The sequence below is a fragment of the Schistocerca gregaria genome, chromosome 3 (genome assembly GCF_023897955.1).
Source record: "Schistocerca gregaria isolate iqSchGreg1 chromosome 3, iqSchGreg1.2, whole genome shotgun sequence".
Lineage (NCBI taxonomy): Eukaryota > Metazoa > Arthropoda > Insecta > Orthoptera > Acrididae > Schistocerca > Schistocerca gregaria.
The window spans coordinates 773,382,852-773,409,332 of NC_064922.1; the positions used below are offsets into that span (position 1 = coordinate 773,382,852).

Sequence of the window (26,481 nt, forward strand, 5' to 3'; positions counted from 1 at the left end):
TTCTCCTTTCTGTCCTTTGTTCAGTGGTAGACGTTCTTTTTAAGGGGTAATCTGTCCTGAAACCTTTTTCTTTTTGTATCCTTCTAGAAGTGCTCGGTTTGTAATGTCACTTTCAGTTATGTTCAGTTCCTGGATGTCTTTCTTGACTTCTATCAGCCATGGTGTCATGGTGTTTCTGCTCTTCCAGTAGTTGAGAAGTCTGTTGGTTAGTCTTGTTTGGTCCATCTCTGTGATACGTCCGTTGAAAACGAGACGTCTCTTCCTGGCTGCTTCTGTGATTTCTCAGTATGATTGTATAGCTCCTGGTTTGATTGTCTTCTGTACACAGCATCTGTTTTGACCGATCCCACAATTTTTCTCAGGATCGTCCTCTCGTGAATCTCTAGTTTATCTGTCAGGCCTTTCCTGTTCAGATTCAAGCATTCTCAGGCATACAGGGCTTCAGGGCGAGAATTGCGAGATAGAAATTTTTTATTATAGGTGCTCTTGGTTAATCGATAAGCTAATTATAACTTATTAATCCGAGTTGTTAGTGCTGTTCCTTCTGATAGATTAGGTTCCAACTATTCTCCTAGATTCTTTAATTTGTCAATTTTCTCAATTTGCTGTAGTTCACTGGGAGTATCACTGATGCTGGTGAGGTACCTTGTCTCTTTTAGTGACAACTCAAGTCTTACCTTGCCACCCTGTACTGAGCTGCATTACTGCTACTTCCACTGAGCTTGCTACAAGTGCCAGATCATCTGTGAAAGCTGAACAGTCTGTTACTTGTTCCTTTCATTTGTGTCCCAGGTACTTCCATTTCCTTTCGCCACTCTCTGATCACCTTGTCCAGTGCACAGTTGAAGAGAAGCGGTGAACGTCCATCTCCTGTCTAACTACTGTCTTTATCTCAAAGCTTTCTGAAAGTGTTTCCCTGAACTTTATTCGTGACCTAATGTTACTCAGGGTCTTTTGGATAAGGCTGTGGGTTTTCTGTTCCAGGCTCATTTCCTGCAAAATTCTCATAAGAGTATGTCTGTCGATTGAATCGTATGATTTCTTGATGTCAACGAAAGCAACTACGTACTGTTTATTCCACAGTTTAATTTGACTTAATACTGATTTCAAATTAAGGATCTGTTCAGCACATGAACGTCCTTTTCTAAAACCACCCTGATAATCTCCAAGTTGGGTCCAATTGAGGTTCTGCTCACTTAGTTTTTTATTTTTAGACCACTACCGGTTTCATACCTACATATTCAGGTGAACGTCTGCATAACAATAAATAATAACAGTACTAAGACACGCACTGATCTATTTTGTGACGCTCTTATGTGAGAATATGAAGAAAATGTAGTTCAAATGTGTTGTAACGAATATGGTATTCCACAAGCTTCTCATATTGGTGAATCATCTAGGAAATTGTGTCAGTGGTCAGTGTCGCATGCAATACTTCATTCCATGTTGTCGTTCAAATGGTTCAAATGGCTCTGACCACTATGGCACTCAACGGCTGTGGTCATTAGTCCCCTAGAACTTAGAACTACTTAAACCCAACTAACCTAAGGACATCACACACATCCAAGCCCGAGGCAGGATTCGAACCTGCGACCGTAGCAGTCGCACGGCCATGTTGTGGCTAGCATAAGATTCGCCATCCCCGCGTGGTCGATATCAATGTCCGCAGTTTGTTGTACACCATCTATAATCATGCGTCTTCTCATTTGTCCAAAAATGAAGTGACGTGGTGGTGCACGGAATCACAGCACCTACACTACAAGCTTGTTTGCTTGCTCAATCAGCGGCGTCATGTTCCCACATTCCGGCGTGTCTTGGCTCCCAACAGAATATCACATCGTTGGCTTGGTATTGAATCAGCTGTAAGACACCTTTACGGTCTGAATCGTTGTACAGTAGCTCTAAAGGAATTCGTGTAGCTCTCTGTACGAACTGGCTATCTCCTTACTTCGCAGCAGTGCCGCACAGCTGATTGTCGTGTCCAATAGAAGGTGACCGGGCAGTGTCATAAGACAACCTCGAGACACCGGCTATGGATATGCCTCATTGGGTGAGCTGTCAGCTACAGCTACTAGGGGACCGTCAAGAGTCTCATCACGCGCCGCTGTCCAAATACGTCGGGGGTCACGGGAGCCCGTGCTCAGCTCGAGGCTCTTTCGTGTCGTCCGCTTGTTGAGCAGGCTTACGGGGCACCCACCACGCGTTGCCTGAATGCAAATGCTCACCCTGTGTGCAAGGGTTAGTGCGTCCGATGTGCAGCCACCTCCGGGAAGGAAACGTGTCCTTGTAGGAATCGCACTGTTGTAATGGGCACGAGACAATTATGAAGACAGGGCTGCGCAGTACAATGTGTTCCATTCTATAACCTGGGAAATTTGTACCATCAGTCTTCTTAGGTGCCAAAATACTCACCTCAGAGTGACACTTACACCGGAGGTACGTGATTATTTGTTGGGTGAATTTCAGTCTCTGTCTGCCCCTATAGTATTTGTGCCGTGTGCTTCGCTCTAGTAACATGGAAATTCTCACCTGGTACCTAAATGTATATAGTACTGTTCTGCCCCTTTTCATAGTCAGTATCTTCTGCACATTTTTTTCCTCGCTGATAAAGCAAAGTACTTCATTTTTTGTTACCAGTTAGTGTTCGACACCCTTCTGTAACACTACATTCAAACCCCTAGATTCTTTGCTTTTCCTGTTTTTTCAAAGTTCGTGACTCACTAGTACATAACGCTCTGTCCCAGATATAAATTTTCAGACATTTCTGCTTCTCTTTAAAGACCGTGATTGAAACTAGTAGGTTTCTTTTAGCAAGGAATGCCCTCTATTCTAGTCTGTTTTTGTCCTCCTTCGTCATGTGTTGTTTCGCTTCTAAGGTAAAGTTCCTTACTTCGTTTACTAAATATTATGAACTCGTCAGAGTGGGTGTGCTACTCTACAGGTAATGTGATTCAACCTCACTTTTATTGATGACATCAATGTTATCAGCGTATTTTATCACTGACATTCTCTCACCCTTACTTTTAATCTCACTCCCGAACCCTCCTTTTGTTTCCATAATTATTTCTTCGGCGTGCTGGGTTAACGGTAGGAGAGATATTTAGTTAGAGCGTTATTCTATTTAAACTCTTTCTGACATTGTACAGATAACAATTGTTGTTTGTTGTTTGTTTCTTTTGTTTTGGGGTCTTAAATTGAATGTACATTTATGTAAGTCGTCTCAATGCATGTGTGGTATATGGGTCGTGATAAACCATTATAGTCAACGTTATACAGATACCGAAGAATCCTAAACAGGGTACTTCGAGATAGGGAACTAATGACTGGAAATGAATATTTGTTTCTTCACAAAAAACCTTCCTCTTACGGAAACAGTTTTATTGAAACGATTAACAGTGCGGTAGTTTCTCAGAGATTCGTGTCGTACAAAGAGATAGCTGTTTTTTTAAAGGACCCTAAAATAACATTTTTCAGTGGCATATGACTTTTCATACATCAGTGTCTCGAAGTAGAATCACAGTAAATTAAAGAGAGACCCGACGATTACGTAGAGATTCCTCTCTCACTACAACGGTGATAGTATCTGTCGTATCTCTTGTTCAGCTACTTGCTGAAATTAGTATCGATGTTTGCTGAAACCATAGTTTTTTACCAACTGTGACATTACATTTCCAAAGAAAACGAGATAACGTACACCAAAAAAGATGAGTGGAAGTAAAAATGGTCTGAGAAGAGCGAGTTGTGTAGATTTTATCACGCCTATTTCGACAGCTGAGAATAGACTTCTATACGGATTTCTTCTACTGCTTTAGATGGTCAACTTTCCTCGAATTCCACGTGTTGTCGTTCTTTGTGCAAGATATCGTTTGCAGTTCCTTGCTGTGTCAAACAAGTCTTTCGATGGAAAAGAACTACAACATTATGTGTGAAATTTATTTGGTTCTTGGAAGTTTTTCCCGTTGGTCAAAATTTTGAAATTTTTTCTCTGAGATGTTTCGCTCGTCATTGTCATACGTCATGAGTAATTCATGTTTTCATTGCTAGTTGTTCTCAGTTCCCTATTGTATGACAATATCGTTTGCAATAACAAAGTCCTTCAGACCACCACATTTACATCCACTCTACATACATACTCCGGTAGCGAATGTACAGTATTCTGTAGTGCTCTCATTTCTTTTATCTTACTGTCATGATTCCTATGTGATATATACTATGATGGCAGCGGAATAGACGCACCCCTGCAGTGAACTCCTACTGGTTTTGAAACATAAGTTGCAATGGTCGGTTTAAGGACAGAGACTTGGTGTTACCACCCCAGCGGTATTGAGAAATAGGAAGAAAGAAGACAACTGTGCGCTTTGAAGAGAAAAACTCTTTGGCTCTCCAGTATGTGTCTGCGTCTATCAGCAATTCAAAAGCCCGGGGAAAGCTGTATGACGTATGGCGAGAGCGCCCATTAGGGCACTGATGCGGCCGTTTGTAGTCCGGAGGCCGCATCTCCCACGCCGCACGTGGAGCCCTGCCTGCCGCCTCCTCGCCTTGGACGCGGCTTTCCAGCTGAAACGATGCCCCACTGGCTACTTCACCGGGTCGCTGCGCCTGACTCCTTAATCTACTTTACAACTACATTGCACAACAAAATTAAAGCACAACTTTTTCTAAACCCCGTAATTGCTTCCCATTCGACGTATTAGTTTGGCTCAAAGGTAGCTACAGCCTTCTTCTATATTGGTGTAAAAGCATGGCGTTCTGGGACGTCACCCTCGTGCTATCTCCTATGTAGGGTTGGGTTGTTTGGGGGAAGAGACCAAACAGCGAGGTCATCGGTCTCGGGAAGGAAGTCGGCCGTGCCCTTTCAAAGGAACCATCCCAGCATTTACCTGGAGCGATTTAGGAAAATCACGAAAAACCTAAATCAGGATGGCTGGACGCGGGATTGAACCGTCGTCCTCCTGAATGCGAGTCCAGTGTGCTACCACTGCGCCACCTCACTCGGTATGTCCTATGTAGACTGATTGCATTTCTCTGGTATACTACCAATAAATCTGCCACCTGATTTTCTACGACTCAGCCTATGTGACCTTCCCATTTCACATCCCTACGAAGTGTTACACCTACATATTCGGATGAGTTGTCGGATTGCAGCTGTGTCCCATCGACACTGTAGTTATAAGATACTACGGTTTTTCAGTTTGTGAAGTGCTTGGTTTCGAATTTTTAACATTTAAGTCAAACTGACAATCACTGACCCTCTTTTGAAATCCTTATCGAGATCTGACAATATTTGGGCAGCGTTTATCAGACACTACGTGATTATTGATAACCAATGTTTATGGATGTATGATGATTGTGTTGGTTTGTGACGGTCTATTGTTTAACCGAAACTGTTAGTTTTAGTAAGGAAGTAACGTAGATTGTAAATCACCGCTTGCTCGAAATAAAGTTTTGAACAAGTGTTTCGACAAAAATACACTCCTGGAAATTGAAATAAGAACACCGTGAATTCATTGTCACAGGAAGGGGAAACTTTATTGACACATTCCTGGGGTCAGATACATCACATGATCACACTGACAGAACCACAGGCACATAGACACAGGCAACAGAGCATGCACAATGTCGGCACTAGTACAGTGTATATCCACCTTTCGCAGCAAAGCAGGCTGCTATTCTCCCATGGAGACGATCGTAGAGATGCTGGATGTAGTCCTGTGGAACGGCTTGCCATGCCATTTCCACCTGGCGCCTCAGTTGGACCAGCGTTCGTGCTGGACGTGCAGACCGCGTGAGACGACGCTTCATCCAGTCCCAAACATGCTCAATGGGGGACAGATCTGGAGATCTTGCGGGCCAGGGTAGTTGACTTACACCTTCTAGAGCACGTTGGGTGGCACGGGATACATGCGGACGTGCATTGTCCTGTTGGAACAGCAAGTTCCCTTGCCGGTCTAGGAATGGTAGAACGATGGGTTCGATGACGGTTTGGATGTACCGTGCACTATTCAGTGTCCCCTCGACGATCACCAGAAGTGTACGGCCAGTGTAGGAGATCGCTCCCCACACCAGGATGCTGGGTGTTGGCCCTGTGTGCCTCGGTCGTATGCAGTCCTGATTGTGGCGCTCACCTGCACGGCGCCAAACACGCATACGACCATCATTGGCACCAAGGCAGAAGCGACTCTCATGGCTGAAGACGACACGTCTCCATTCGTCCACCCATTTACGCCTGTCGCGACACCACTGGAGGCGGGCTGCACGATGTTGGGGCGTGAGCGGAAGACGGCCTAACGGTGTGCGGGACCGTAGCCCAGCTTCATGGAGACGGTTGCGAATGGTCCTCGCCGATACCCCAGGAGCAACAGTGTCCCTAATTTGCTGGGAAGTGGCGGTGCGGTCCCCTACGGCACTGCGTAGGATCCTACGGTCTTGGCGTGCATCCGTGCGTCGCTGCGGTCCGGTCCCAGGTCGACGGGCACGTGCACCTTCCGCCGACCACTGGCGACAACATCGATGTACTGTGGAGACCTCACGACCCACGTGTTGAGCAATTCGGCGGTACGTCCACCCGGCCTCCCGCATGCCCACTATACCGTCAACTGCACATATGGTTCACGTCCACGCTGTCGCGGCATGCTACCAGTGTTGAAGACTGCTATGGAGCTCCGTATGTCACGGCAAACTGGCTGACACTGACGGCGGTGGTGCACAAATGCTGCGCAGCTAGCGCCATTCGACGGCCAACACCGCGGTTCCTGGTGTGTCCACTGTGCCGTGCGTGTGATCATTGCTTGTACAGCCCTCTCGCAGTGTCCGGAGCAAGTATGGTGGGTCTGACACACCGGTGTCAATGTGTTCATTTTTCCATTTCCAGGAGTGTATGTTGCAATTGACTTGATCGCCGAGAAACGAAATAATGTAACAACATTCGAGAAAAAAATGATGAGAAATTTCGAAGCCTCAGAGCAGGAGAATAGTGGCCGGGTATCGCCACAGGTATTCAGCCATAATTACATGCACACATGTCAGTATAAGAGGAGAACAAGTAATGCTATCTGATTGGAGTTACCAAACGACTTACTGTAAAGTGTAAGTGGAGATACCTGGCAGCATTTGACTATTGTCTTATTATGTTTTACGTGTTGAACAGAGTGCCAGGCGTGAACTAGAAGTCTTTGTTATTCGTTATTCGTAGTTCTGTGAGGTGGTGATTATATGGTTTCTGAAACTGTTACAAAGTGTTTTTTCAGGATGTGTGTGCTTTCATAGAGGGGCTAGCAAGCTCTTTTCAGGGCAAGGTGAATCAGTCACTGCCGTTTTCGCCCAGAAAGACAGGGGAACGATGTGTCCACTTCACACGTGTGAATAACGAAATCGAAGCAGGGCCGTGTCCAAAGCTGTCCACACCAGTTCCCGCGCCGCGGTGGCAACTTTTACCGGGGTAAACGAACTGTGGACAACCTTTACAGCCTTGCTGCCTTTTTTCACTTTCCTCTCGCCGCCTGTTCGTTCAGCTTTCCAGCTCGCGTAACCCACTTCTTGAGATTTTTTTTATGATCTTTCGTGTTTCTTAACAGCTGGCTGGCCTCTTGCATTGCGTAACCAGTGACGGACACACACACACACACACACACACACACACACACACACACTCGCACGTTGACTGAACGAACCAATTCGCCACTTTCACAGCTCTAATCAGAATTACAGAATTAATGCTATGACTCACCATTCGCTATAAGTTTGCTCCGTGACTAGTTCATTGTGCCATTCAATTTTCATAAATATTCAGTACTGAACTGTATTCCAAAAGTACAAATGACAATAAAGCAGTTCGACGAAGCAACCATAGAGGTACATTGTAAATACTTGAAAAGGAGATTTATCACGTTTACGATGATATGACGAATTGTGCGTCTCTTAAGTAGGAAGGATTAAGTACACCTGAGGATCGCAACTACTTGACGAAACTGGTTACATGAAATATTTCAGTGAATGTACATCATATGGTCACTTGATGAGTAAGCCTGAATTAATAAACATGGTAACCATGAGCATAAATCAGAATATTTATTTCAAAGTTCTCTGTGATCATTTGTTGCCCTTTGGTCTACGTCTTCATGATGAGTATACTGTGGGCAGTCCAATCTCCCACGATAACAAGAGCCTCGTTTACTTAGTGCATGCATACGTTGCTGGTGAGACGAGCACTCAAGTATCCTATCGTAGCTCGATTGGCCGTCTAAAACGCATAGAAAATCTCTGCAATTGTTCGTAACCGCGGCTGAAATGCAGGGGCTAATTATAAATGCCTTCAGCTCTCTTCCTTACGGAATAAAGAACATTATTAAGAATAGAGATGACGTTCGGCTTTATTAGCGTCTCCTGCGGGAGATTAATTCCACCGATAAAAAGTATGCGGGCATCTACTATTGGACATTAATGTGTGATGTGTTCACCGTTAGCATTTATAGAAGCTTCAACTCTGTTCGGGATACTTTCAATGTGGCGTCTGAGCGTCTCTGGAAGAACGGCAGCCCATTCTTCTGCAAGAACCTAGTGGTGGGGAAGGCCGTGATCTGGGGCATAGTGGACGTTCTAACTCATCCCGAAGGTTATCCATTGGTTTCAAGCGTGAGCTGTGGACAGGTGAGTCTATTTCAGGAGTGTTATTGTCCACAAAGCATTGCGTCGCAGATGCTGCTTTATGACAGGGTGCATTGCCCTACTGATTCAAACAGCCACCGCCTCCGAACTGTTCGTCTGTTGAAAGCAATACACAACGCTGTAAAATCTGTTCATATGCTGCAGCATTTAATGTCTCCGTAAGTGCCATAAGGAGACCACAGGCTAATCACCAATAAAGATCCCCGTACCGCAACACCACCTCCTTCGTACTTCCCTGTTGGCACTACATAAGCTGTCAGATTGCGTACCTTACGTATTCACCAAAACCAAACCTTAACATTGGACTACCACATGATACAGCGTAATTTCACTCCAAATTCCTCATTTCCAGTCACCCACTGTCCAATGGTGTCAATCTTTACGACACCTCAAGCGTCGATTATCATTGGTACAGAAACGTGTGGCTTATGAGAAGCTGTTAGATTATTGCATCCCATTCTTTTTACCTCCTTATACAGTTGTGGTAGCTGGACTCCTGGAACCATTTTGAATCTCGCAAGTGACCCTTCAAGAGATTTCATGCGATTTTTTGCAGCCACCGTCTGCAATGCTCGCCGATCCCTGACCATCATTATATGAGGTCTGTCTGGTCTTCGTTTGATTGTTGTTGTTCCTCCACAGGTCCACTTCATACCCACATCAGCAAAATTCGACTTAGGCAGCTTTAGAAGAATTGAAACGTCACTGAGGGATTCGTTAGCACACCTCTCCTGACATCTGGTGGTATATTGCACATTACATGAGTGTCCGGATAACTTAGATCCGAGAATGTAATTGTACAGCATGCTTATAAAATGCACGCATAACTGCTACAACACTATAGTGGTGACGACATGTCTGGCAGCCTGTTACAACAGCTTGATGCACCACTGAATGTAGCACGCCATATCAACTACACTACATCGAGCACCATATCAACCATAAACGTTTCTTTAGGGAGTTTCAAGAAACTCTACAGTTCAGTGAGCGTGGATATGGGGCGTCGAATATGCAACTCTCCTTTAAACAGAAACAGTTTCCACTCGCCGCTGGCTGACAGGTACATCTGACATATCTTCGGTACACGGTCTACAAGGTGCATTCAAGTTCTAAGGCCTCCGATTTTTTTCTCCGGACTGGAAAGAGATAGAAACATGTGCATTGTTTTAAAATGAAGCCGCGTTCATTGTCAATACGTCCCAGAGATGGCAGCACCGTACGGCAGATGGAATTTTACCGCCAGCGGCGAGAATGAGAACTATTTTAAATACTTAAAATGGTGACGTTTTCCTTACTTGAACAGCGTGCAATCATTCGTTTTCTGAATTTGCTTAGTGTGAAACCAATTGAAATTCATCGGCAGTTGAAGGAGACATGTGGTGATGCAGTTATGGATGTGTCGAAAGTGCGTTCGTGTGTGCGACAGTTTAATGAAGGCAGAACATCGTGTGACAACAAACAGAAACAAACTCGGACTCGCACAAGCCGGTCTGACGACATGATCGAGAAAGTGGAGAGAATTGTTTTGGGGGATTGCCGAATGACAGTTGAACAGATCGCCTCCAGAGTTAGCATTTCTTTGGGTTCTGTGCACAAAATCCTGCATGACGACCTGAAAATGCGAAAAGTGTCATCCAGGTGGGTGCCACGAATGCTGACGGACGTCCACATCGCTGCCCGTGTGGCATGTTGTCAAGCAATGTTGACGCGCAACGACAGCATGAATGGGGACTTCCTTTTCGTCGGTTGTGACAATGGATGAGACGTGGATGCCATTTCTCAATCCAGAAACAAAGCGCCAGTTAGCTCAATGGAAGCACACAATTTCACCGCCATCAAAAAAATTTCGGTTAACCGCCAGTGCTGAAAAAATGATGGTGTCCATGTTCTGGGACAGCGAGGGCGTAATCCTTACCCATTCCGTTCCAAAGGGCACTACGGTAACAGGTGCATCCTACGAAAATGTTTTGAAGAACAAATTCCTTCCTGCACTGCAACAAAAACGTCCGGGAAGGGCTGCGTGTGTGCTGTTTCACCAAGGAAACGCACCCGCAAATCGAACTAACGTTACGCAACAGTTTCTTCGTGATAACAACTTTGAAGTGATTCCTCATGCTCCCTACTCACCTAACCTGGCTCCCAGTGACTTTTGGCTTTTTCCGACAATGAAAGACACTCTCCGTGGCCGCACATTCACCAGCCGTGCTGCTATTGCCTCAGCGATTTCCCAGTTGTCAAAACAAACTCCTAAAGAAGCCTTCGCCGCTGCCATGGAATCAAGGCGTGAGCGTTGTGAAAAATGTGTACGTCTGCAGGGCGATTACGTCGAGAAGTAACGCCAGTTTCATCGATTTCGGGTGAGTAGTTAATTAGAAAAAAAATTGGAGGCCTTAGAACTTGAATGGACCTCGTACATCTACATCTACATCCATACTTCGCAAGCCACCTGACGGTGTGTGGCGGAGGGTTCGTCAAGATGTGTGACATGCACGTTAGGTGCTTTGTGGATTCTCACGCAGACGGCGTGCCGTGATGTTCCCAAGGAACGCATCCGGTTCTACTTGATTCAGTACATCGGCGTTTAGATTCTCCGACTCCAGCATGCGTGGCCTTCACGCATCTCTGAATTCTCAATGTCAGGCGTAGTCCACGTCGAGTTGCGCGTTTGCCGAGCTCAAGCTTCAGCGCTATTTCAGTTTCAATTGGATCACTTATCATTAGATATTGTTCTGTTTTGGTTATTGTAGTAATTTTGTATTACCAATCTTCCCCTTTTACTTACATCTTTTCTACGAATTTCAAGATTTTGCAATATTTTACATTCTCTCTTCAGAAATTATTGTCTGTGTGTGTGGTTCAGAGGACCTGAAACTGCGGGAGAAATCTGTGTTAAAGGCAGGAACTCTCCAATACTGCCTCTGAAATGTTTATAGGGGCCATTTTACAATTAAACTTACTTTGTTAGCAGATGGCATGGACTACCGTGGTTGTTCGATAGTTCGTCTCACTAATATATCGTTGCTATCAAAACTATGAAACCGTGATGACAATGAACAATAACATGATTAAAAGATATCATCACGTTAGCGTTTTGCAGTAGTTTCACAAATTATAATTTTACAGTTTTGACAGTTGCAACACATGATATGCTGTCATACTTACTGTTGATCCTTGTTCCGATAAAAACAATAATCTAAACACTGTCCAGCCTGCTACAGAGTAAAGTACTGCGTTAACAACGCAACCGAATTATTGTCAGGACAGTTGGTGTGGAGTAATTCAAAAAATACTTGTTAATGTATTCAGCCCTTTTAACACGCCGCCAATGGAAAACTGCACTGTAATTATTTATCTTTGTGCTCCTTCGTCATCTACTAATATTGAAACATATATTTTTTCGTAGCAGGAAAGACATCGAGAAAACGTAATTAAAACTCTGTCTAATTGTAAAATTAGTATTCATTTCTATGTACTTACACTTGTATCATCAGGTTTGCATCCGAGACCATACTACTAACACAGGACGCTGACTCATGCAACCAACTGATTGCTAAATAGTGAACTCGCATATTCGTTCAGTACAGTAATGGGATTGAGTATGTGCATAACGCCGAGAAAAAAGTAAGGCTACTACGTCGTGTTCTCGTAAGTAGAAAGGAATTCCGCAACAGAATTATGTCACCCTATTTCCCCTTTTTCGTGACAACGCATTTCTCTGCTGTGCAATCTCCACAACCCAGCAAACCGCAAATAAAAAGCGAAATTCGAAACGAAACCTCACTGCAGTCTGTTCGTCGTGTTACCTATGAAGTCACTCTCTGGTTATACTAACATTTCAGTGCTTGGTTCTATGTACCGATTACATTTTCAGTAACTTTCAGTATTTAGACGATACAGACGCCGTGTAAGACTGGATAATTAATGCTTATCACAGGTTCAATTACAGTAGAACAACTAAAATATGTAATATTAAAAAAGTTCGCAGTTTCAGCAAACTCCTTTCTCCTCGCGGTCATTACGCGCAACGTATGTCGGGGGATGTAATACGTTGTCCGATTCTTCACGGAAAATGTTCTTTCGAAATTTGAGCAGTAAATCTCTCCATTATGTAAAACACCGCTTTTGTAACGTCTGCTAGTGGAGTTTCTCAGTATCTCCGTAACGCTCTCGTTCCGGCTAAATGATCCAGTGACGAAACATGCCGCTCTTCATTGGATTTGTTCAATCTCTTCTATCAGTTCTAACCGGCAGGGACCCCAGATAGATGAACAGTACTCAAGAATCGGTCGAACAAGCGCATTATAAGTCGCTTCCTTCGTGGATGAGTTGTATTTCCTTAAGATTATCCTATTAATGTGAGTCTGGCATCTGCTTTTCCCACCATTTGCTTTTAAGTGGTCATTCCACCTAAGGTCTGTGTGGATAGTTACTCCTAGATATTTTATGGTAGATTCTGTTTCCATCGGTTTTTCATCAACAGTGTAGCTGTACCGTGGTGGATTTTCTTTTTCCTACGCATGCGCAATATGTTACATTTATTTACGTTTAGGGTCAACTGCTAGAGCCTACACCATTTATCATTCTCTGGAAATCATTCTGCAAACAGTTACTTCCTTCTGGCGTTGCTACTTTGTTATAGACAACCGCATCATCTGCGAACAGACTTAAAGGGCGTCCGATGCTTCCTCAAGTCAAGGGACACGGAATCATCCTGAGCGTCGTTTGGCAGGATCTCTGTTTGCGGAATCCATTTTGGTTTTTATTGAGGAGAGTTTCATTTTCCAAAAATATTATAATTATTGAGTATGAAACATGTCCCATTAGTTTCAGAATGAGATTTTCACTCTGCAGCCGAGTGTGCGCTGACGTGAAACTTCCTGGCAGATTAAAACTGTGTGCCCGACCGAGACTCGAACTCGAGACCTTTGCCTTTGGCGGGCAGGTGCTCTACCAAGCTCTGAGGATGGGCCGTGAGTCGTGCTTGGGTAGCTCAACGCTATAGGTCTATAATTATGTGCGTCTGAACTATCAAACATAGGCCTAAATTTGAGGAAGAAATTTCTGTGAACGTACGCTTGGAGCACAGTATTGTATGGTAGTGAATCATAGACAGTAGAAAAACTCGAGCACAAGAGAAATGAAGTATTTGAATGTGGTGCTATAGGAAAATTTTGAAAATCAGGGGGCTGATAAGAAAGACGAGGTCCTCCGCAGAATCGTCGAGGAAAGTAATATATGGGAAAAGCTGACAAGCAGAAGGGATGGGATCACAGGGCATGCGTGGGGGCGTCAGGTTCAATATGGCTCTGAGCACTCTGGGACTTAACTTCTGTGGTCATCAGTCCCCTAGAACTACTTAAACCTAACTAACCTAGGGGGATCACACAACACCCAGGCATCACGAGGCAGAGAAAGCCCCTGACCCCGCCGGGAATCGAACCCGGGAACCCGGGCGCGGGAAGCGAGAACGCTTATATTTATTTTCCAATATTAATCTATAATATGTTTCCTTTATAACTTTAATCAGCACGTTCAACAACGCCATTACTAGACGTCGACATACAAATCTCGTGATCTGAAAGATCGATTCTCACAAGCGAAATGGCTATGTGAACACATATATGTGGTTCATATGTATTGAAATCTTCCAATAGTTTTTTTAAAACTGTCTAAGTGCCACATTGCATTTGATACTCTGCCCAGTCAAAAAAAAAAAAAAAAAAAAAAATGGTTCAAATGGCTCTTAGCACTATGGGACTTAACATCTTAGGTCATCAGCCCCCTAGAACTTAGAACTACTTAAACCTAACTAACCTAAGGACATCACACAACACCCAGCCATCACGAGGCAGAGAAAATCCATGAACCCGCCGGGAACCGAACCCGGGAACCCGGGTGCGGGAAGCGAGAACGCTACCGCACGAGATACAGGCTCTGTCCAGTCACATTAATGTGACAACCTGTAAGAGAATCACTACCTTTATCTGCTCGGACATGCAGGAAGAGTCATTGAGGTCTGGGGGTACCGACAGGGATGTGGAGCCATGCCGACGACAGCGCCACGACCAGCTTTGCTAGATTTCTCGGTTGAGGCTCAATGGCGCAAACACCCCGATAGAGGTGGCCCCACAGATTCTCGATTGCGTTGAAACCCGGAGAGTTTGGTGGCCAGAAAAGTATGGTAAACCCGCGATCCTCCTCTGTGAACCACGTATTTTAAACCTCGAGCTGTGTTAACGTTGCCCGCAAGGATAGCAGTGTACTTGTTTTAATACATTGTGTCTTCCGGAATGAAGAAATAAGAAAGGAAATCCCACGAAAAAATTCAAATTCAAATGGCTCTGAGCACTATGGGGACTTAACTTCTGTAGTCATCAGTCCCCTAGAACTTAGAACTACTTAAATCTAACTAACCTAAGGTCATCACACACATCCATGCCTTAGCAGGATTCGAACCTGCGACCGTAGCGGTCGCGCGGCTCCAGACTGTAGCACCTAGAACCGCTCGCCCCCCCCCCCCCCCCCCCCGCCCCGGCTGGCCGAAAAAATTCCCCAGGCCATAACGTACACAGAGTGTTTGCTTTTTCACGCCGTATACTTCAACGGCAATTTGCCGTATGGATCATAAAACGCGATTCATCTGCAAAGGCAACCTTTCGCCACCTAGTGGACGTGTAGTTGCGGTACTGGAGTGAAATTGCAGTCATCACCGCAGATGAACAGCAGTCACCGTGGGTGCTGAGGCACATATGCAGTAACGTTCGCTGAACTATCCTTGAGGAGACAGTGTTGATAGTCCTTTGGTTTATGTGGTCAGTCAGTTGCCCGTTCACATCTCCGCAGCCGGCTTTCACCCTGTAGTACAGCACAATTGCCTCGGTGCGGGTTTTGAACAGCGCTGTTTTGCCATGCACGGTATACTTAAACAGAGGCGGCATGCGCAAGGTTCCTGAATTGCTTCCAACTTTGGTCCGAAGTAATACCCTTTTGTAAGTCATAAAATCGCTACATTTACACATTGCAACGACTGCAATGTTGACTGTGTCCTCCGGACACGCCAGTGATGTCACTTAATGTCTGTGAATGGTAATAGAACTTTGTCTTCGAACATACGCGGTGGACACATTAATGTCGCTGATTAGTGTGTGTATAGAAAACTGACTACTTAATAATAATAATAATAATAATAAAAGCAGAGGTCTATCCATCTACTCAAAGCTCGCTGAATCCTTTCCCTAAATAATTTATGTAGGGGGTGTAACATGTCAGTGTATTATGAAATGCGTGTTACGCAGTTGCCGTTGTCACTCAACGTAGTGAAGAGATCTCCAGCCAAGCAGAAGTTTGCACTTCTGTCATCAAATGAAACACATGTGTTTAAAATATGTTGTACCAAATGTGGTGTTGAACAGGCTTCACATATTGGTGAATCATCAAACCGGTGGGCAATCACTTCCTGACGTCACTGTGGTTCGAATGAACTTTACCAGGCCAGTGTCGTCGGTTTGATAGACCTCGATATTTTTTACCGCCTCCAGCCGCTCAACTTCTCACTGACACGTTATCCTTGACTTCAGCAATGAGATGATAGCGGGCAGGAGGATGACGCTATAAGGCGTATTGGGCGGTCTGAATCACGTAATTGATACGTTTGTCGTACAGACTGAAAGGCACTGAGAATTTATGCTGTGATGAGGTCTCACTTGCTACATTGCCTTCAGGGGCCAATAAACACCGGCATCATAATTTGTCAGTTACTGTGGGAGGCGAACTCTGAAACCAGGAATAAACAGTTTATCAAGTGAATGAATATAATTGACAAAATCTTGGCACAATCTCACTCTCTGGTGATTAATCAATTGAATCAGAAACTTGTGTGAACCCGTGCAGGATTTAGAACCTTTTCACGCTTACATGCATTATATGATCAAAAGTATCCTGAGACGTAGTAATAGACATGAAAGTGGGTTTTGTCCACCTTCCGCCTTTATGATAGCTTGAACTCTGCTGGCAGCACTTTCATTGAAGTGACTCAATGTCTGTGGAGGAATGGCAGCGCATTCTCCCTCAAGGGCTGAGATCAGAGAAGGTACTGATGTTGGACGCTAGAGTTTGGATCGAAGTCCTCGTTATAAGTCATCCCGAATGTGTTCCATTGGGTTCTGATCTGGACTCTGGGGACTCTAGTCCAGTTCAGGAATGTTGTTGCCTACAAACTGTTGCCTCGGAGACGCTGCTTCATACCTGGATGCACTGTCGTGTTGACATAAACAACGTCTTCTAATGTTGCTCTACTGTACGCAGTACACAGTTCTTTGAAAGGTATTCATACCTTTCCACTTTAAGCATTTTCTTAAGCACAGAAATGGGATCACACACTAGCCACTAAAAAACCCCATACTTTAATACCACCTCCTTCGTACTTCACTATTGTCACTGCACATGATAACAGATAACGTTCTCCAGGCATTCGGGAAAGCGAGATTCCGTCTATCGTTTTCCCCAGTTTATACCGTTATTTTATTACTCTAAAACACTCGTTTCCACTGTCCAGTCGCTTAGCAATTCTTACAAAAGTCTGTGGCTTATGAACAAATGCTCATCGTTGTAGCCTATTCTCTTAAGTATGTTCGCACAGTCACTGTGTTAGCTGTTATGCAGGTAGTAGTTTGCAATTATAAGTGATTCCTTTCGTTGGAAATGGAAATGCCGTGTGGGCAGACTTAAAAAAATCAAATGGCTCTGGCACTATGGGACTTAAGATCTGAGGTCATGAGTCCCCTAGAACTTAGAACTACTTAAACCTAACTGATCTAAGGACATCACACACATCCACTTGCGTGATGGGGATGAAATAATGATGACAAGGACAACACAACACCCACTCCCTGAGCGGAGAAGATCTCTCCACAGTGCTCCATGGGCCACTGTATGAAGTCTGCCTGACTTTGGTTTCGCTGTGGCCAGCCCTTCGCGTTTCCACTTCAGAATCGTGCAGCCAGTAGTGGACTTAAGCAACTTCAGAAGCGATTAAATGTCCTCCATGGATTGATTACACAGGTGATATCGAATTGCTAGTCCTCGTTCGAAGTCACTGAACTCTCGTGGCAGCCCCACTCTGTTGTTACTGCTTCTGTAGTGGCTTTACAATATTCCTTGCATACTTTTATTCTGGCGGATCCTCATTCGTGACATCTAGTGGTCAATGCCACATTACCTGTGGGTGTACAGGTACCTTTGATCAGATAGTGTATATTCTTCATTGTTAAGGTTTGCTGTCGCTTCATTACAAACGCATGTGTTAGCGTCCAAGGTCTCGTAGTTCTGCGTTATTTCATGTGTGTGTGTGTGTGTGTGTGTGTGTGTGTGTGTGTGTGTCTGTGTGCACGAGTGAGCATTCGGAGCGCGTCGAGATGCGTCAGTGGAGGCTGCTGCTACACTCTGTGTGAACACGTCTTCTGGAAGGCCGCAGGAAGGCCGTGGGTTGCACGGGCGTGGAGGCCGGGCCAAACGACCGCCCAGGCAGTGAAAGCGGCCTCTGACGTAACACTAGACGGCGCGCCGCGGTACCATGCCGCTGCCCGCACCAGGTCACCCTGGTACTGGTCTCGCATTCTGTGCTCTACATGCAGAGGCGAAGAATTTTGTTGTTGTTGTTGTGGTCTTCAGTCCGATTTCTGGTTGATGCAACACTCCAAGCAAGTGTGCCTTTTTGCAAGCCATTTCGTTTCTGGAACGACATTTTCACTCTGCAGCGTAGTGTGCTCTGATATGAAACTTCCTGGCCGATTAAAACTGTGTGCCGGACAGAGACTCGAACTCGGGACCTCTGCCGTTCGCGGGCAAGTGCTCTACCAACTGAGCTACCCAAGCACGACTCACGCCCCGTCCTCACACCTTTACTTCTGCCCCGAGTTGGAGTCTCGGTCCGGCACACAGTTTTAATCTGCCAGGAAGTTTCATATCAATGCACACTCCGCTGCAGAGTGAAAATCTCATTCTGGAAACATCCCCCAGGCTGTGGCTAAGCCATGTCTCCGCAATACCCTTTCTTTCAGGAGTGCTAGTTCTGCAAGGTTCGCAGGAGAGCTTCTGTTAAGTTTGGAAGGTAGGAGACGAGGTACATTTACATCTACATGATTACTCTGCAATTCACATTTAAGTGCGTGGCAGAGGGTTCATCGAACCACAATCATACTATCTCCCTACCACTCCACCCCCGAATAGCGCGCGGGAAAAACGAACACCTAAACCTTTCTGTGCGAGCTCTGATTTCTCTTATTTTATTTTGATGATCATTCCTACCTATGTAGGTTGGGCTCAACAAAATATTTTCGCATTCGTAAGAGAAAGTTGGTGACTGAAATTTCGTAAAATGGTCTCGCCGCGACGAAAAACGTCTTTGCTGTAATGACTTCCATCCCAACTCGCGTATCATATCTGCAACACTCTCTCCCCTATTACGTGATAATACAAAACGAGCTGCCCTTTTTTGCACCCTTTCGATGTCCTCCGTCAATCCCACCTGGTAAGTATCCCACACCGCGGAGCAATATTCTAACAGAGGACGAACGAGTGTAATGTAAACTGTCTCTTTAGTGGACTTGTTGCATCTTCTAAGTGTCCTGCCGATGAAAGGCAACCTTTGGCTTGCCTTCCCCTCAATATTATCTATATGGTCTTTCCAACTGAAGTTGTTGGTAATTTTTACACCGAGGTACTTAGTTGAATTGACAGCCTTGAGAATTGTACTATTTATCGAGTAATCGAATTCCAACGGCAGATATAAAGCTGTGAGGACGGGGCGTGAGTCGTGCTTGGGTAGCTCAGTTGGTAGAGCACTTGCCCGCGAAAGGCAAAGGTCCCGAGTTCGAGTCTCGGTCCGGCACACAGTTTCAATCTGCCAGGAAGTTTAATTTCCTTTCTGCTCAACTACTGAAACCTCCTGAACTAGAATCCACTGAACTAGAACCTGCTGACTGTAGTCGACTCTTGGTCTTCCACTACAACTTTAATCCCCTCCACCCCCCCCCCTCCCCCAACCCCGTCCCCTGGCCACACCCACATATGCTTTCCTCTATTACCATATTGACGCTTCGTTGGTGCCTTATATTGTGCTATATATTATCTCCCAAATTCTATTATCTCCTCAGCAGTTATCCGATACGTCTCTAATCTTCTACATTCTCCTGTTGTACCAAATTACAGAAACTTCTATTTTCTTAACTTCCAAACCGTTTATAGTCCTCGTTTCGATTCTGTGCCTGGCTACGCTCAACTCTTCAGAGTAGGCTTCATAACATTTGAATTTATGTTTAGTGTTTATAAATGTCTCTTTATAAGATATGCTTTTCTTGCTATTGAGTATTCATAGTTTGGGCGGGGCTTGGAAACAAGTGAAAATTTTAATGGAGGTAGACCAAATTTAAAAAAAATTACAAGAACATTCATAGCCGTTACTAACATTTATTTTAATTTTCGCTAAAAAAATGGATTACGATAGATAGGCATAACTGTATTAAAAATCATTAGGAGAAATTACATTTGCGTTTCTGAGCCAGTTTTTTAAAGTTAGATTCTGGCGGGGAGAAACTCTTGTGAATAGTGTCCATAAGATGTGTGGCCGTTAATCTTGAACGATTTGGTTCTTCGAAAAATTCATCTTCAAATATATGTGGTGGCAAACATGGTAGCGGCGTATATGACTATTTTTCGCGATTTTTATATTTTTCTCGGATATGTTTACTACTAAATTCTAGTACGGATACAGTTTTATACGTTTGGAAATAAATGCCTTCCTGCAAGTCCGTGATATCCATTTGGGGTGAAGGCTTTGAAAGGCGGAACAACCTCACAGCCACATCAGTCCCTTCTGCCGATGGAAAAATTCAAAAGACGATTTTAGGACTCTTGAAAACTTTTCTTTCTCTGCGAATTCTTGAAATGTTGCTCTAAAGTCCTTCCTAAGGTCTGACATAAAATTTGAAAATACTGCAATATCTATCACAGAACTGTTTTCATATTGAAGAATTATTGGAAAGTGAATAAATTTCTTGCCTTCATTGCCTTTTTCAAAGATATCCATCTTGCGGCGGAAAGAAGAACTTAAATAAGTCATGCAATTACTTGTAAAATACTATAAAAATCGATGAGAGTGGCTCTGAGATGTATTGCTATGTACAGAAGAATATTTGTTAAATAACGTATTTGAATAATTATTTTTGGCGGTCCATGTTTTGACCTTTCAGTCCTGACCTGGACCGCGGTCGGTCATTTGCGGACTATGGCTCTATACTTCTACCATTATCATCTATTCTCTTGCCCAAATAACAAATCTCGTCTTCTAGTTTTAGTGTACCATTTTCTACTCTAATTCACTCAGCACCGTGTAATTAATTCAACAACATTTGTCTTTCTTTTACTTTTATCGATATTCACCGTGTGGCTTCTTTTCAAGACACCATATATTCCATTCAACTGTTTATCTTAGTCCTTTGCCCTTTCTGACGGAATTACAATGACATCGGCAAACCATAAAGTTTTTATTTCTTCCCACTGAACTTTAACCCCTTTCCTAATATCTCCATGGTTTCCACAACGTACAGACTGAATGACATTGGGGACTAGCTACAACTCTGCCTCGCCCATTTCTCCTCTACTGCTTCCCTTCTGTCCTTTGACTCTTACAAAAGTAATTTGGTTTCTTTACAATTTGTAGCCAACATTTCGCTCCCTGTGTTTGGGTGAAAACGAAAATGCATACCGAAATTCCCTAGAGATTTTACTGTTGGCACTACTCACCCTGGCAGATGATGTTCACCGGGCATTAAGCCATTCTTACACCCTGCCACCAGATCGGCACATTGTGTACCGCGATTCGTCACTCCACACAAAGCTTTTACACTGTTCAGTCGTCCAATGTTTACGCTCAGTGCACCAAGCGAGGCGTCGCTTGGCATTTACCGTCGTGATGTGTGGCTTTTGAGCAGCCGCTCGACCATGAAATCCAAGTTTTCTTATCTCCCACCTAACTGTCACAGTACTTGCAGTGGAACCTGACGCTATGTGGAATTCCTGTGTGATGGCCCGGATAGATGTCTGCCTATTACACATTACGACCCTCTTCAAATGTCGGCGGTCTCTGTCAGTCAACAGACGAGGTCGGCCTGTACGCTTTTGTGCTTAAGTGTCACTTCACGCTTTGACTTGACTATCACATCGGAAGCAGTGGACCTAGAAATGTTTAGGTGTGGGGAAATCTCGCGTACAGACGTATTACATAAGTGACACCCAATCACCTGACTACGTTCGAAATCCGTGAGTTCCGCAGAGCGCCCCATTCTGCTCTGTCATGATGTTTAATGACTACTGGGTTCGCTGATATGGAGTACCTGGCAGAAGGTGGCAGCACAATGCACATAATATGAAAAACGTATGTTTTTGGGGTTGTCCGGACACTTTCTATCACGTACTGTATATGCGGCTAGAGTCTGCGAAATATGTTCTGAGAAGAGTTAGTAGTAACGAAGTAACAAATTTAAAAGTCATTTGGCATTATTTCACGCATTTATGACGTTATATCTCCTGGAATATGTATCGTACAATTATACAAAACTTTATATATGATATTTTCAAAAATGTGTTACAAATACAGTTAATAGTAAATAAGTAATAAATTAAAACGTCACGCCTCATGCAATAGTTTTACTGCATGAGCAGCGGAAATATATAGAGCGATAAACTTTTCCTTCGCTTCATTGTGTGAGGGTTGTCAAGGAGGGAAGTTTCATAAAGATTTAAAATAATTTCTAAAATATGTTGTAAGTCGATAAGCACTTTCATTCTCAAATGTTGAATGAATAAATTAAGGGAATTCGCGCGTCGTGGACTGCACTGGTTTTTCATCCCCACGCCGAGTTCTCTTCGATAAGTAGGTGATTTCCCTCCGACAGCGATTCTTTCCAGACAGCAAATGATATACAGGGTGTCCCAGCTATCTTGTCCACCCAAAATATCTCTGGAACAACAGCTATTGGAAAACGACTTTCACCGGTATCAATGTAGGGCTGGGGCCCATGAATTTACATATTTGGAAACATTCTAAAATGAAAGCATTTGTCTTTTTAACACAAACTTATGTTTTTGTAAATGGACCTCTTATATTTTTCCTCCAGCAATCCATAGCATGACAAAGCACATACACAATGCCGTTGATTCCATCTCCATATTCCCATTACATCCCGAGATATTGAGACGCGAAGTTGACGCTTGAAACACCCGACATGGGCTGCTAGCGCACGTCCTGAGGCTCAGACGTGAACCCCATAATGCCCGTAATCGCGATGTGATTGACATGTGCAAGCACATCTCCATACTTATCAAGAGGGACACTTACTTGTCAATCACATCGCGATTACGGGCAGTATGGGGTTCACGCCTGAGCCTCAGGACGTGCGCTAGCAGCCCATGTCGGGTGTTTCAAGCGTCAACTTCGCGTATCAATATCTCGGAATGTAATGGGAATATGGCGATACAATCAACGCCATTGTGTATGTGCTTTGTCATGCTATGGGCTGCTGAAGAAAAAAAATAGGAGATACATTTAAAAAACATAAGTTTGTGTTGAAAACACAAATGCTTTTGTTTAAGAATGTTTCTAATAATGTAAATCCATGGGCCCCAGCCCTACATTGATACCGGTGTAAGTCGTTATCCAATAGCTGTTATTGTTCCAGAGATATTTTGGGTGGAAAAGATAGCTGGGACACCCTGTATATACCAAGTTAGGTTGAGATCGGTTCAGTGTTCTAGGAGGAGTCATGCAACAAACATAGGCCTACTTACATACAATCATACATATATCCAGTTTAAAATAAAATTGTTTCCCTTATATACTGGGCGTCTGTCACAGCAACCGGCTACGAATTTCTTGAAACAAGATACTCTATGTTGCATAGTCCTTTTTATTTACAGGAAATGGCGTGTGTCGCCGTTTTGGGGCATTATAAGACTGACGTAGATTTTATGTGGAAAACCATGATTCGTCCATTAATGCTCACTTATGGCATTAAGACGAAATTTTATAAAAGAACCATTGTCCTGTCGTTATAGGATGAATAAAAGCATTACGGAGGGTAACAAGTCTGTAACCGCGTTCCGTGGTACACAGCATTGAGCGTCGCGTGCTTACTTCAAAAGATCTTACTTCGAGAGATCCACTTTTTTAATATTTACTGATATCTCACAAATAATTCGGTTATAGATATTGCAGTGCTTTGAGGGGACACGACCAGCAAGTGTCAATAATGCCAACACTGACGACCTTGTTGCAGAGCCTTGAGTCGGACATCGCACGGGCGTCGCTGGCGCGCGCGGCGGCCCGCGCGGTGCGCATGGAGCAGCAGTTCGAGGACGACATCCTGCGTGAGGCGGTGCAGAGGCTGCGGGAGGACCGCGGAGACCGCGAGAAGACGCTGCGCGACGTGCGGCACATCGGCGAGCTGATGCAGCGCGACAAGCGAGCCGTGGACCTGCTCAGCGGGCTGCTGGGCGGCGGCGGCGGCCAGGTATGGCTGACTCCACATTCCAACTACACTACTGGCCATTACAATTGCTACACCAAGAAGAAATTCAGATCATAAATGGGTATTCATTGGACAAATATATTATACTAGAACTGACATGTGATTACATTTTCACGCAATTTGGGTGCTTAGATCCTGAGAAATCAGTACCCAGAACAACCACTTATGGCCGTAATAACGGCCATGTACGCCTAGGTATTGAGTCAAACAGAGCTTGGATGGCGTGTACAGGTACAGCTGCCCATGCATCTTCAACACGATACGACAGTTCATCAAGAGTAGTGACTGGCGAATTGTGACGAGCCAGTTGCTCGGCCACTATTGACCAGAAGTTTTCAATTGGTGAGAGATCTAGAGAATGTGCTGACCAGGGGAGCAATCGAACATCTTCTGTATCCAGAAAGGCCCTTACAGGAGCTGCAACGTGCGGTCGTGCATTATCCTGCTGAAATGTAGGGTTTCGCAGGGATCGAATGAAGGGTAGAGCCACGGGTCGTAACACATCTGAAATGTAGCGTCCACTGTTCAAAGTGCCATCAATGCGAACAAGAGGTGACAGAGACATGTAACCACTGGCACCCTATACCACCACGCCGGGTGATACGTCAGTATGGCGACGACGAACACACGCTTCTAATGAGCTTTCACCGCGATGTCGCTAAACACGGATGCGACCATCATGATGCTGTAAACAGAATCTGGATTCATCTGAAAAAATGACGTTTTGTCATTCGTGCACCCAGGTTCGTCGTTGAGTACACCATCTTGGGCGCTCCTCTCTGTGATGCAGCGTCAAGGGTAACCGCAGCCATGGTCTCCGAGCTGATAGTCCGTGCTGCTGCAAACGTCTTCCAACTGTTCGTGCAGATGGTTGTTGTCTTGCAAACGTCCCCATCTGTTGACTCAGGGATCGAGACGTGGCTGCACGATCCGTTACAGCCATGCGGATAAGATGCCTGTCATCCCAACTGCTAGTGATACTAGGCCGTTGGGATCCAGCACTGCGTTCCATATTACCCTCCTGAACCCACCTATTCCATATTCTGCTAACAGTCATTGGATCTCGACCAACGCGAGCAGCAATGTCGCGATACGATAAACCGCAATCCCTTTAGACTAAAATCCGACCTTTATAAAAGTTGGAAACGTGATGGTACGCATTTCTCTTCCTTACACGAGACATCACAACAACGCTTCACCAGGCAACGCAGGTCAACGGCTTTTTGTGTATGAGAAATCTGTTGGAAACTTTCCTCGTGTGAGTACGTTGAAGGTGTCGCCACTGGCGCGTCCCTTGTGTGAATGCTCTGAAAAGCTAATCATTTGCATATCACAGAATCTTCTTCCTGTCGGTTAAATTTCGCGTCTGTAGCACGTCATCTTCGTGGTGTAGCAATTTTAATGACCAGGACTCTACATGCCGTCTTCTAAACTGCACCACAGTCCAATGCACACACTCGCGACATTCCTGCTCGCTTTTGTTATCACTGCAGCAACAGCTCTCCAAGCGGAAAAAAAAGCTACACTTCCGAAACAATATCGGCCGAATGCGAAAATTAACGTTTGTATGGACTTTTAACTTAGTTTTTATGTAGGGAGCACATGTAGTGTCATAAAAATAGGCACTAACTTTTAAATTACACCACTTTTGTCTTTCTTTAGTTTCGTGAGGACTCTGGGAGGTATGAATCTGTGCGTCACAAGACATTCGGCTCTTTCTTTTCTTTTCTTTTTTTTTTTTAAAGGATAATAAACAGCAAAACACCTAACGTTTTGGAGAAAGCCGTCGAATATGTACTCAACAATAGAAAGTTTTCTTCACTGTACTTCCAGTCAAATCAGTGAATGTGGAAAATAGAAAACTGTTACGGAGTGTAATACGTATATTCTTTAACGTACCAGATGTACAACTATAGTTGAGGGGAAAACCACTCAGTCGTGATACTGAAATTTTAAAAGCAATAAAACTACCTGCCAACAAAGAAGAAACCATTTCCACAACTGCCGCTACATCTCAGCTACAAACTGCCACAATCGTTAACACATTCGCTTTTGAAGCGAAAGTAATTATATTTACAAAAATATTCGTGCATTAGAAAGTCTAGTGCAGATCATTAGAGTACATATTAAATTGTTACATGTCGACGAAATCGCCTAATGTAATAAGAAAAGACAACATCAGAAATATACGATACTCATGGATGAAATACTTGTTCATATTGTCTTGCTTTGA

At 44.3% G+C, this 26,481-nt stretch overlaps 1 protein-coding gene across 1 annotated transcript in view; it reads left to right on the forward strand.

The window, feature by feature from the left end:
- The window catches only part of LOC126354136 (keratin, type I cytoskeletal 9-like), a 115,924-nt gene that overhangs the window by 35,722 nt on the left and 53,721 nt on the right, over positions 1-26,481 (forward strand). Inside the window, exon 3 of the mRNA XM_050003533.1 lies at positions 23,997-24,230. Coding sequence (XP_049859490.1) covers positions 23,997-24,230 — 234 coding nt within the window. The remainder of the gene's footprint in view (positions 1-23,996; positions 24,231-26,481) is intronic.